Here is a 13,390-nt window from a genome sequence, read left to right on the forward strand (position 1 = left end):
TGTCCACAACAAGGCAAAGTATAAAAGCTTTTACTTCTTAAACATGATATAAAATCTCAAAAAAAGGAACACACGATAAAGCTTAGCATCCAGCACTTAATAAGAACAACAGGAATCATAATTATCATAATTAAAAGACAATGTGATCTGCGTCCCTCAAATGATCCATTATCTTGTCACACACATTTTAATAAATTCTCTCTCTTTTTATCTTTCTTTTTCTTTCTTTCTTTCTTTCTTTCTTTCTTTCTTTCTTTCTTTCTTTCTTTCTCTCTCTCTCTCTCTCTCTCTCTCTCTCTCTCTCTCTCTCTCTCTCTTTCTCTTTCTCTTTCTCAAACACACACACACACACACACAAACACACTTGGTTATCCAGATAAGAGGGAATGTCTTATTTATAAACCCCACTATGAAATATGCATTTTCAATAAATAACTTTTCCAACAAACCAAATCAACGAAAAGCACTCGACAGCACAGACAAAGCTTTTTCTCTTTTCTTATTTTGTACAAACTGATAAAACACCATGACATGAAAGATGAGCCATACCATAAGGTTCAATAAAAAGGAATTGTGTGCATATTCTGTAGCAATAAATTGAGATATAAAAATGACAAAAACAAAACTTATTTGAGGCATCTCTTCTCTAGGTTTCCCACATTCACATGAGCTGAACAGAAGTGGGACAGTATGGAATGGAAGGGAGATACGAGGTGGGTGAGAGTGTAAAAGAAAGTGAGTGAGAGTTAGAAAAAAATGAATGTAAAAATAGTATGAAATGGGGAATGTAAGATTTTGTATCTCATCTTACTCAATGCACTGCTCCTTAAATTGAATCTACATGGTATATATATGCAAATATATACATATATATATGTATATATAGATATATATATATGTGTATTTATATGTGTGTGTGTGATGATAACAGTCAAGAGGACATACGGTATATCCTTAAAGGTAGGTGCGGTCACCGAGTTGTTTAGGTCAAATCAGATCAAAAAATGTAAACCATGGGTTCAGGGCATTGACAGGAGTCTAGTTGTAGTCTAGTTGTCATTAAAGTGCAAGTCTGTGGCAGTTGACTCTGCAGGACCAAGTGGCTGCCCTTCCTGCAGCTTTGCAATAGATAGAAAGACTGTCCTTACTGGGGAATACATCATCGCCTATGGAAATAATACACCACCTGGTGCACTCCAAAAATTGTGACCATGTGACCTCTTTCAAAAGCAGTTGTGGTGTCCAACTGCCTGAGGTGCAGTAGAATGTATTTCAGTCCCACTGAGACACTATGTCAAACTAAGGGACTCTGGTCCGGCCCTCGGAAAGCTAACAACAACAAAAACAACTCAAACACAGAAAAGAAACACTGCATCAGAAGTACAGGAGGTCAGCAGGAAAACACCCCCTCAATCTAACCATGTCTGTCTCGTGTCATGGCGATCCAATCACTAGCACAGGGCTCACACTTGACAATGTGTGCAACTAAGTGTGTTTGTGTGTGTGTGTGTGTGTGTGTATATATATACCTATATATATATAGGTATATATATACTGTATATACCTGTATATATATACATACATTAGACCTAGTTGAGGTTTCAGATCATTGTCGCGCATCGCCTCCCAACACACTCCACCCACTGGAGGGTCTGCCCATGGAGGAGCACATGGGTAAAGACAGCAGGAAGTCTGCCTAGGAGATTACTAGGGACCTTAAGAGATCAGTTAGAAACCCGTAGGAGATCCGAGCAGATCCTAGGAGATCCATGCAAAGTCCTTCTCGCTCCCGTTCTGGTGATCTCCCTCTTGTGCAGAGTCGCTCTCCTCCTTCTCATTGTCCAACGCTCCAACCCCCTCCGCCATCATCCCTGAGTCCTCTTTCCACTTCCCTCCCTCCTCATCCCCCTCTCCTATTATCTCTCCATCCCCCTCCGCCATCATCTCCTCCTCCCCGTCACCATCACACTCTGCCTGGTCGTTGTGGAAACGATGATCACCAGTGTACAACTCGTCTTCCGGGGAGAGGTCTCCGCCCCCTTCCCCGTTGTGGTCCAATAGCGAGGCCATCCCCCGCCCAGAGCAGTCAGCGCAGACGCCATGGCGACGGGAGCCATGTTTGATCCCAACACTGGCGGCTGACATGAAGACTCGGCTGCAGACCTTACACACATACTTCTTATCCTTACTGTGCACCTGCAAGACACGCATGAACACAAACAAACACGTGTCTTAAAAAAAAATGTTATCCTTGAAGTCAACACAGTCATTAATACACATTTATAAACAATAGTGTTTTGTGCTTGTGTGTGAGTTTCACGAGGCCAGAGGAATGCCAGCCACTTAGTTATCTGCTTCCCCCAGGTGGTGAGAGTTGGGTTCTGCACTCACCAGTGTGTGTCTCTTCATGTGCTCCCTTCTGGTGAACTTTTTGCCACAGATCTCACAGGGGTAGGGCCTCTCTCCAGTGTGCGAGCGCATGTGTCTCTTCAGGATGCACTGGTGCATGGCAGAGAAACTGCAGTAGGGACACTTGAACTTTTTACGGATCACTGTGAAGTCATTCACTGTGGAGAGAGAGAGAGGAAGGGGGGGGGGAGGGGGGAAATGAATGAGTTTGAATGTAGCTCGCATCTGTCCGCTAAATTGTCTGACACGTCAAACAGTATGCATTTAGACTTGTCCAATCTGTGATTTAATTGCTGCTTGTTTTCACCTCAGTTTAGAAGTGAAGTACACTCGCCAGAACACCCCTATCAAACTCGCCAGTCAATTCTACAGTTTCCCTGGCAACTGGTCTATCTCCAAATTAAAGCAATAAAGATAAAGAAACACCACAGACATCACCACATAGACAATAACATGCAGTTTATTCCTTCTAGGCACAGTGTTCTTACCCAGGGTCTAGTAGATATACACAGCAAGGGGAAAGACAGACAGGTTGGACAGTAAATTACGTACTAACATCAACAGACATAGAGACACACACATACACACACTCACATTGGGAATCGGGACCATAACACTGTAATCGTACCTCATGTTCCAACGAGAATGTAAGCCCATTATCTCAAGTCTACAAGTCTGGAGGGTTAAGCCAGTTTATTGGTTAATCAAACAAAGAGACTGTGCGTGTGTGTGTGTAGGGGGTGATGCTTACTTGTCTTGTCTTAAAGGACTTTAGCTAACAGAACAAAGATATTATGGATGCTTTGGAAGTTAAGACCCATGTACAAAATTGTTGCCTCAGAGCTTCCCCTGAACCAGATGAGGGTTCATAAAGTGAATTTGGAGTGGGTGTGTACATGTTGTCACCTCTATATTTTTCTTCATTATGTGTAAATAAAGTTGAGAAGATAGTGGATGATTTTTGGGATCATGTATTTTAGTAGAAACAGTACTTACTACTTACACAGGACTCGAAAAGAAAGGACCGATAGCCGATATGAAGTTTTGCATTACAGTTTATTGAGAACACAATATACAGAATTTCAAATTTAGAAAAATACACATCTATATGTGGGCATCATAGAGAGATAATTGCTAAAATACTGTATAATAAATTTAAAAATCACAAGTCACGATAATGCAACCAAAACGGCTGGCTAAGATTTTTGAGTTCCTAGCTAGTTTCTGGTTTCACTTCAACATAGTCTGTTTTCCTGGGGTTGACCAGAGGCCAGGAATGTCATTCCCTGAGAAAAGGGATCTTTACATTGACATTTACGTGAGTTCCTCTTTATATATGCCTGTATGTGGACGAGTTCCTTAAATGGGTGCCAAGTTCCGCTTTCTCAGCCAAACTTCTCCTCACACCTTGTGATGTGGCAAAGACCAAACCTGGATGTGTCATTACAGTTCAGAAGCAAGAAGTGACAGAGGACATCAGGCCCCTGAGAATACTTTTTACTTCAGGCAGTGTTCACAGTATCAGTATAGGCAAAGAGAGACATCCTGCTGCTTGGTTCCATCCAGACCTCTATTAATCAACAAGCCAACCGTTTCACCAACAAACCGATGAATTCATAGAGTAACCATTCACTTAAATTATAAATCCAAACAAACTCCTCAACACCACTCTGTCATTTCATCAGATAACAAGCGAGCAGAAATGGGCCTGTCTATGTGGAACTTCCTGTCAGGAGGGAGATGACTGGCCTAGTTCTCAGGTTGACCCTGGCACTCACATCCAGCATCCCACCCTGAGAAACACACAGTCTGATTCCCTGCTGTTCCCTGCATCTCTCTTTCCCTTCTTCATCCTCACACTCGTTTGGCCCATTCCACTCCCTCGCCTACCGTCCTTAAATCCCCCTCTTTCCTCTCCTCTCCAACCTGCTACAAATTTCTCCTTTCTCTGGATTTAAGGGGTCAAAAGTCAATCAGATTGGGCTGTAAGGGGTGACATTAAAAGCTGCATATAGCAAGGTGTTGGCTCTATGCCTAGCCAAATACGTCCTCAATCCCAGACATTATGTCCCTCTGTTAAGTGGCTTCGAAATCCATTGCCAAATATCTTAATCTATCCTGTTAAGAAGACAGTGTAGCCCCAGTGAAGGCAGGGCCATCCAGCACTATGACGACTGAGCTAATGGTCAGTTCCAGTGTGCCCCTAACACTCTGCCCTCTGTCAAGGCAGATCTGTGGGGCTGTTCTGAGCTGGAGCTCTCCAGGTCAGCCTGTACCCCAGATCAATTGAGATCTTACGATTGAAATAGCACAGAATCCAATGAAAGGACAAAAGAGACAATAAAGTGATGTTCTCAAGACCACTCCAAGATGCGTGGCTTTAAGAGGATTGTGAAGAACAGCTTGAGCGAGTGGAAGCCTAGCGAGGGCAGAGCAGTACAGGTGAGTTCCTTTAGGAGGAGCTGTGGTTTGCTGAGTGCAGCAGATAGCAGCAGACAGCAGCAGACAGCAGCAGACAGCAGCAGCACACCACTGAGCCTCAGAGTGGAGGGTTCCTGGGTCTCTGTAAAGGAGAGACCCATAAAGATCTCCCTGCCTAATAAGGACAAGGGACTAGGCTCTGTGTCTACTGGCGACATAGAGGGAGACTGGGGGTGAAGGGGAGGAAAGGGAGGAGGAGACCATCCCCCACCCTGCCCCCCATGCCGTCCCTGGAGACCTACAGCTTCACAGCACGGTCGAGTCAGTAATACCATGAGTTCCAAATGATCATTCAACCATCTTCAACAGCAACATTCACAGTGCACAAAAGATACACAGACACAACATACACAGACAGACACAGACAGACACAGGTACAGGAGCTGGAATAAGCTGAGTGAATCTCAGCCAATGATACAGCCCAACAAGTACCATTGCATAGCTAATTTGCTATTTATTTTACAGCCGCACAAAAGCTGGCCATAGAAATACATCCATAGAAATAACAACAATGTTTATAAGTGCTTTTTACCTGTGTAATAAAGCCACTATGGGCATAAGATTGCTTTAGATACTTTAGATTCTACTCAATGGTAAAGTGCACTGCTTGTGGGTATACAGACGCTTAGATGACAATCCAGACTCAGTCTTCCACATTGACATGATGATAATGGGAATCATTATTACTATGGGTGTCAGCATTCATCTCTGGCAAGCTCCACATTTGATCTGCCCCCCCACCAGGGCCTGCCCCAACCGTTCCCCCTGCCTGGAGGCACACCTTCACGTGGGTGGCCAGGTTCTTCTGGGTACTGAAAGCCTTGGCACAGGCCGGGCAGCTGTGCCCCCTCTCTCTGGAGTGCACTGACGACAGGTGTCTGTGCAGGTCTGTGCGGTCCCGGAAGTGCTTCATGCAGTACACACACTGCATCAGCTTCTTCTTGAAATGGATGGTCTTCTCATGACGGTCCGCGTTGGACTTGAGAGTAAAGCTAGCCGGGCACTGGGAGCAGAGGTAGCGGCCTGGCGGGGGCTCACCCTCCCGAGGGCGGTAGAGAGATTGGGCTTGGATGAGGGACTGGGAGTGCTGGCTGTGGCTGAGGGGGCTGGAGAAGTGGTGGGGGCCCTTGAGGTCAGACCAGTCCATGGACAGGGCCATGAGGGACAGGGTGTGTCGGTACTCATGCTCCCTGAGCTGCTCCAGGCTGCTGAACAGCCGTTTGCACAGGGAGCAGGCAAGTTCCTGGGGCCACGCCACAGGTCTTGCCAGAGCCCTCCCCCTAGCCCCTCCAGCCAGGCCCTCCAGCCCGGCTCCTGCCCCACCACGCCTGCCCTCCACCATCTGATCTGCCGCTACAGGAGACTGGTCTCCATCCAGAGCTGACAAAGAAAGGCACAGTGGAGGAGAGAGTGAGAGGCATGTCAGAATGTAAAAATGATACAATAATACAATATAATAACATTTGTTTTATAGGTCTGACATTCAGCCATTCTGGGCATGATACATACATGTACTGTATCCCAGAGCTTCATCTTCATCTTGCATGTCCTCCTGAAAACAAGACAACTGTTAGAACACACTCACAAACACTAGACCCATGTATAGGTTCTTATATAATAATTTGAATAACGGTTTGTATATGCAGACTGGCAAGGCAAGCTGTGAACAAAGACATAAAGGCACACACACACAACCTCATTCATTCCTTCTGGCAAATAAAAACACACAAGACAAATAGGTCCGGAAAAAAGAAAGAAAGATTTATATCAACATTTTTAACAATACAAACAAGACTCCTCAGGGAGGAAATCTCTAAGACATGACTATGAAAAACAGAGGGAGGTCAGTTCTATTACACTATAATCAGCCTCAAACCCCTTTACACTCAGGTGGAGAGAAAGAATGTGAGGAGAATGAGAGACAAAGAGAGAGAAAGAGAGCGAGAACAGAGGAGAGAAAACTGAATAAAAGAGAAGGTATTGAATGTTTGCTTGTCTCTGCTAAGTGGGGTTACAGATAATGAGACGTGTGTGCATGCAAGTGTGTGTGTGAAGGTGCACCAAACCCCTGTCTCCATCTCTTTTTTTTACCTTAGTCCTTAGACTTAAGCATGCCCCTCCTCCTCCTCAACTATCCTCAATACTTCCCCCCCTCATCTCTTCACCCTCCCCCCCCCTCATCTCTTCACCCTCCCCCCCCTCATCTCTAAACCTCCCCCATCCCTTGCTCCATCCCTCCTTTCCCTCCTCCTCACTAAGAACAGAACACTAAGCACTGGGCAAACAGATGGCTTGTCCACAGAGATAGAAAGGCTTGTTGAGAGGGTGGTCCACTGAAACCAAATGCTGTTCCCCTACACACACAGACCCCTGCGCAAACACACACACACACCTATAAACATACACACACAGAAGCAATTTCCTGAGCCCTCAGTGAGACCCTCTCATTATGAAGAACTATTGATTATGCGGTCCTAAAATCCTAGAGCTATTGTGACTATCTATGTCATGTCTAACATCACAACTGGCTAGCTATTCACTAACACAGTATGACTATAGAGGGATTGATGTCTACGTTAGTAAGTCTCTAGGTCTCTAGGTCTCTAGCTATCAAGGAAAAGTGAGTGAAAAAAACAATATATAAAATGAAAGAGAAAGACAAACAAAGCAGACAGTACATCAAACAAAATAACAACCATCTTCTTGGGTAAAACAGGAAAAACTACGGATTCTACAGACAGATAACAGACACAGACACACTACAGTGAGGCTACAGGTGACAGAGTGGGCATGGATGGGGTGGGGCGAGAGAGTTAAAGCCACAGCAACAACTCTCACCCACCCACCCCAGATCGCCAAAAGGGGGGAGTTGCCTGGAGACAGATATCAGGTCAGAGTCTACATGTTCCTCACTGTTATCTAAAGATAAGATCTGGACCCTGATCAGTGTCTAGAGGCAGCTCCGTCCCTGGGGAGAGGGGAAGGAGGGGTGAATCTGAAGGCGTGGTCTTACCTCTCCGGGGGTGGAGGGCTCAGGGCCCTCAGGGGCCTCCTCCACATCCATATCCAGCCCCTCGGAGTGCACTGAGGGACTCCAAGCCCGCAGACCAGGGGCCTCCAGGGGCCGAGGCTCCACAGGGCGGAGGGGCGAGGGTGAGGGAGGAGAGGACACCGCGTGTGGTGGGGGTGGAAGTGGTGGAGGAAGAAGTGGGTGAAGAGGAGGAGGAGGAAAAGGAGGAGGAGGGGAGCCAGCCCCTTGTTTGTTATCAAATGTGGCCCCTGTGGCCCCTGTGGCCCCTGGGTGGAGCGGGCTGCAGCTGGTGCTGGAGCGGAGCCCTGAGGAAGACAGGAGAGGAGTCTCACCCACCACCCACTCAGGTAGACTGCAACCAGCTGGCCAGCAGCACACAGTGGGAGGGAGGGGGTGGGGGGCACATTGAGACTGCCAGCGCGGCGCCACAGCTCCAAACATGGCCCCACGAGGAGGGGGAAGAGGAGTGAGAGGAGGAAGAAAACTTCAGCACAAACCATGAGGATGGGGTCATGGCTTTTCTTCTCTCTCTCTCTCTCTCTCTCTCTCTCTCTCTCTCTCTCTCTCTCTCTCTCTCTCTCTCTCTCTCTCTCTCTCTCTCTCTCTCTCTCTCTCTCTCTCTTTTCCGTCTCTCTCCCTCCCTCCTGCTCCCTCTCTCTCTTTCTCTCTCGCCCTCTCTCACTTGTTCTCCTTCTCGTTCCACCCACATGCACGCACAGAAGATGGGCTTGTTGTGCATGTGCGTGTGCGAGTGCAGAAGTTTGGGTTTGAGGGACGGTTGATTGCAGTCACAAAAGGACGGCAGCAGGCCATTTTGGAAAGGACAGTAAAGGGGTGCTTCAGCATGGGAGGCTCGGAGCAGACACCGGGGACTGAGAAGCGCAGTGATGACCTCATTCACCTGAGACACCTCATAGATTTTATATCGCAAGAACAAAGGACTTGATACCCAATACAAATAAAACAGTGAGAGAGGAAGCTGGTCCGGTTTATGGTGAGTATTGTGCCTTGACATATTAAATTGAATTTGTGTGTGTGTTTGTCTGTGTGTGTGGGTGGTTTTGTGGGAGGATGGGGATCAAGGGAGGGGGTGGGCAGAGTTTTAGGGAATGTCTCCAGAGATATTCAGTGTATAAGCTATTCCTTCTCCGCCTTAACAGAAGGACAAAATCACATAACCATGAGGCTCCATAGACAGATTCCTGGAATGTTCAACTACCGCTCCCTCCACTCCTACTTACATTGGACAATACACGCACACACACACGCACACACACACAACCCCATGAGTGCCCTACCCCAGGCAGTGTCAGGAAGCAGGATATGAGGGGGAGGGTTTCAGTATGAGTGGAGAGATAGAGAGACGAGGGCAGAAGAGGGAGGAGAGATTGAGGGGGAGAAGTAGATGGGGCTTGGGCTGACGTTGTTTGGAGATGGATCAGCAGAGGTTCTAGGAAGTCGGCATCCTCTTATTCTATCAACCCCATGGTACTAAAGTGACAAGGTTTAAGAAGATTCTCAAACTAAAGGGGTTTATTTCTAGAGCCAAGCTAATTTTCCTAGATAGAGATTGGCAGTCACTCAGTCAAGTTAAGAGGGGTTAATTCAGGGGTATTGAGCCCAGTGTACTGGCATCATCACATTAAAAGATCTCGGGTTGTATGCAGTGCACATGCACCCACCCCCCAAACACACACACACACACTAACATACAGTAGATGGAGAAGGTAGTTAGGAAGAAGAAGCAGGTGACCTTCGTCTAGATAGATCAATGTGTTCCCAGGGATCTCAACCAAACACTTTGAAGTTATCAAGCTGGGGAAGAGAAAGAGAGGAATAGAGGAAGAGAGAGGGCCAGAGAAGAGGGAGGGAAGGATAGAGAAATCACTGGCTCCTCTCAGGTTGATGGACAGGGGGAGGGATGGGTGTTAAGGAGGGGTGAAGGAGAACTTGGTACGGAGGGATGAAAGGGGGTCAGGGAAGAGTGGGCGAAATGAGGAGGCAAGGAGGGGCTGAAGATGAGTTAGGGATGGAGGGAGCAGGGCTGTGGAGGAGGAACAGAAGAAAAGAAGGAAGAGAAGATGCACGTGAGGAGGAGGCGGAGGAGGAGGGGGGAGGAGGAGGGGGGAGGAGGAGGGGGGAGGAGGAGGGGGGGAGGAGGAGGGGGGACAAGCCAGTCTGTCAGACTTTTAACCAGCACTCATACACTCAGGGTTTGTATTTTCATTCCTCTTTTAAAGGAAGAGAACGCCATCAGACTGAGGTCGTTAGACATCTCAGAGCCTATTGTGCAACTGCTTTAGACTAGGCTTGGCTAACCAAACACTCTCCCTGGGGTCTGACTGCCACACAGTCTGCCAGTCACTGATGATGAAAATAGATGTCTGCTCATGAAGCATGCTTTACAAAGCTAATACTAGGCATTGTCTAGATTCTATTTATTTCCTAACTCAAGGCATTTTTATCAGTGTGTGTGTGTATGTGTGTATGTGTGAGATTAAGTGAGGCCTCCCCTTCCTTCCGTTGGGGGCTGTCAAGTGAAAGCTGTCTGTCTCAGCTTTGACGGCGCCTGACTCTCTTCACTTTAAGCCAACAAAGACATTTCAATCACACACTCAACACAGATCGTATGTGTGTGTTTGTTAGTGTGTGTTTGTTAGTGTGTGTGTGTGTTTGTGTGTGTGAGTGTGAGTGTGTGCATGCCTGCCTTCTGCAACTCTTGTGTAGCTGAGAGGGGCCTGACTAAAAAGGCAAGACAAGGTTTAGAGTTGTACTCCTTTCCCTTTCTGCTCCAGACAAAAGACAGGCAGACCTCAGGACAAAGGAGCCAATTACCAGCCCGGCGAAGCAAGGAAAACACACGCACACACAAAATGATACACACATGACACTTCCGCAACACCTGTCTTCCAATACACACCCACACTCTTGCACACTTATGATACACACATGACACTTCCACAACACCTGTTTTCCAATACACACCCACACTCTTGCACACTTAAGATACACACATGACACTTCCACAACACCTGTCTTCCAATACACACACACACACAGAAGGAAACAGCTCAAAAACACAAACAAGAATACACTGAGATGCAGGTGTATACTGTCGGAGTGAACAAACCATCTTGAGAAAAGGAATGACAAATAATTGACAGGATTCACTTTGAGTAAGAGAAGACAGAAACCTAGCATTGTAATGTCTGATAGCACTGGAGAGCAGGGCAGGGCCATACACAAAGCCACATAAGCATAAACACACACACACGCACGCACGCAACCTAAGAAGTACTATCAGGAAACAACAGGTACAAAGATCAAGCATCATGAGGCTCCAAGACAAGCTAAACAACTATTTGCTGTCTTATTCATTTTAAATACATATAGTATGTATTACAGTCACACACACATTCCTAGACGCTAATGTGAACCCCGGAAAATATTTTCTCAAACAACACATCCGAGCCCAATGTTCTCTCACTGAGTCACAAATGAGTAATCCTCACTCACAAGATAACACCAACCTGTTACATACATTCACATACACACACACATGCACCTTTTCTGTCCAATTTTGGTAAATATTTTTATTAACCGGCAGCAACAGGGTTATACGCATCTGTGTGGCCTATATAGCAGTGTGTGTTTTATACTGTGCGAGTGTTTGTCAGTGGAGTGTGTAAATGTGTGATGTGTGTGAGTGAATGTGAGTGTGTGTACTGTCTGCCAGTGTGTGTGTGTGTATGAGTGTGTGGTGTGTACTGTAGCAATGGAGTGGGACTTACGAGAGAGGGAGTGTCCACCTTTAGGCAGGTACTCATAGAGTAGAGGGCTGTCATCTCCCAGCATCTCTGCACGTAGCGATAGCAAGCTGTTTTTACTCATCAACGCTGCCCTCAGATTGGCTACGGATGCGGTGGTTCCACCCCCAGGACCCCCTCTGGCCTCATCTGATTCGCTGGGGCCCAGGAAGCCAGCCTCGCCTGCCTCCTCCTGTTTGAGGAAGAATTCCAGGCGCTCTCCACGGCTGTCAGAACTGTTGGGCTCTGTGACATCAGCACCTGGATAGGAGGAGAGAGAAGAGGAGGAGTGTGAGAGTCATCTCTTCATCACTGAGCAGCAGAAGAAGAAAAGCTGCAGCACCCATGCAGCTCTCTGAGCGGCGTGTCCTGAGAGGGGAGGTGACATCAGGGGGATGTGAGGTTCAGCAGGCTGCTGTGTGGACAGGACAAGAGAACTGGAACTGAAGTTCAAACATCCCCTTCAAACCACTTCCCTGCCTCAACCTGCCTCCACTATCTACCTAGCACATCTAACATCTCTGTCGCACACACACTCTCCCTCAGTGTCTTGTCACTGCTGACATTGCACACAACACAACGCTTCGATCTGGGAGCACAGGAGAGGGACACAGATAGAAAGGGAGAAACCAAGAAGACGGACAGACAGATTGTGTGTGTGTGTGTCTGTGTGTGTGTCTAGAACACAGTGACAGTTGAAAGCAGTGTGTGTAGAACAGCTGTCAGCAACAGACACACGCCACTAGAGGTTCCTCTGTAGATCAACACGTCTGTCAAAACCAACCACTGACAGCACTGCTGACAACAGCTTCAGTCTAGCATGGAACACACACACCACACACATACACATACACACACACACACACACTTGATTGCCCTCTAATTGCCATGTGAATGATGAAAACTTATTTTCTCTTACCCACACACAGCACATAAACACAGACTTCTATAGATTACACATGCAGACTACACACCACCATCAACACACACACACACACACACATAAACTCAGGGATTTATTAGAGGCTGGCTCAGTTTTCCCTGAGGGGAAGTGACATGCTGTGTGAAGAAGTGGGGATGAGAAATGAATCTCATGCCCCTGACAATCTTCCCACTGCTCACACACAGGCTACAGCTGAGACACAGACCACCACCTCTACTGCTGGGACACAGACCACCAGCTCTACTGCTGGGACACAGACCACCACCTCTACTGCTGGGACACAGACCACCACCTCTACTGCTGGGACACAGACCACCAGCTCTACTGCTGGGACACAGACCACCACCTCTACTGCTGGGACACAGACCACCACCTCTACTGCTGGGACACAGACCACCAGCTCTACTGCTGGGACACAGACCACCTCTACTGCTGGGACACAGACCACCTCTACTGCTGGGACACAGACCACCACCTCTACTGCTGGGACACAGACCACCAGCTCTACTGCTGGGACACAGACCACCTCTACTGCTGGGACACAGACCACCACCTCTACTGCTGGGACACAGACCACCAGCTCTACTGCTGGGACACAGACCACCAGCTCTACTGCTGGGACACAGACCACCACCTCTACTGCTGGGACACAGACCACCAGCTCTACTGCTGGGACACAGACCACCACCTCTACTGCTGGGACACAGACCACCAGCTCTA

The 13,390-nt window shown here is 47.4% G+C and overlaps 1 protein-coding gene across 3 annotated transcripts in view; it reads right to left on the reverse strand.

The window, feature by feature from the left end:
* Positions 1–299: 299 nt before the first annotated feature.
* The window catches only part of zbtb46 (zinc finger and BTB domain containing 46), a 39,168-nt gene continuing 26,077 nt past the window's right edge, over positions 300–13,390 (reverse strand). The window contains exons 3-6 of one of the 3 annotated variants that reach the window (XR_006957556.1): positions 11,713–11,988; positions 2,392–2,567; positions 1,579–2,196; positions 300–1,529 (exon numbers count right to left, since the gene is read on the reverse strand). Coding sequence is in view for 2 of the 3 variants with exons in the window: in XM_047040050.1 (XP_046896006.1) it covers positions 5,534–6,270; positions 6,400–6,442; positions 7,904–8,226; positions 11,713–11,988 (1,379 nt within the window). In the remaining variant the exon portion in view is untranslated. Of the gene's footprint in view, positions 2,197–2,391; positions 2,568–3,419; positions 6,271–6,399; positions 6,443–7,903; positions 8,227–11,712; positions 11,989–13,390 lie in introns of those variants that run through there. The other 2 variants (XM_047040050.1, XM_047040052.1) reach the window with 2 other exon arrangements.

Source organism: Hypomesus transpacificus, chromosome 18, assembly GCF_021917145.1.
Source record: "Hypomesus transpacificus isolate Combined female chromosome 18, fHypTra1, whole genome shotgun sequence".
In the NCBI taxonomy this organism is placed as follows: domain Eukaryota; kingdom Metazoa; phylum Chordata; class Actinopteri; order Osmeriformes; family Osmeridae; genus Hypomesus; species Hypomesus transpacificus.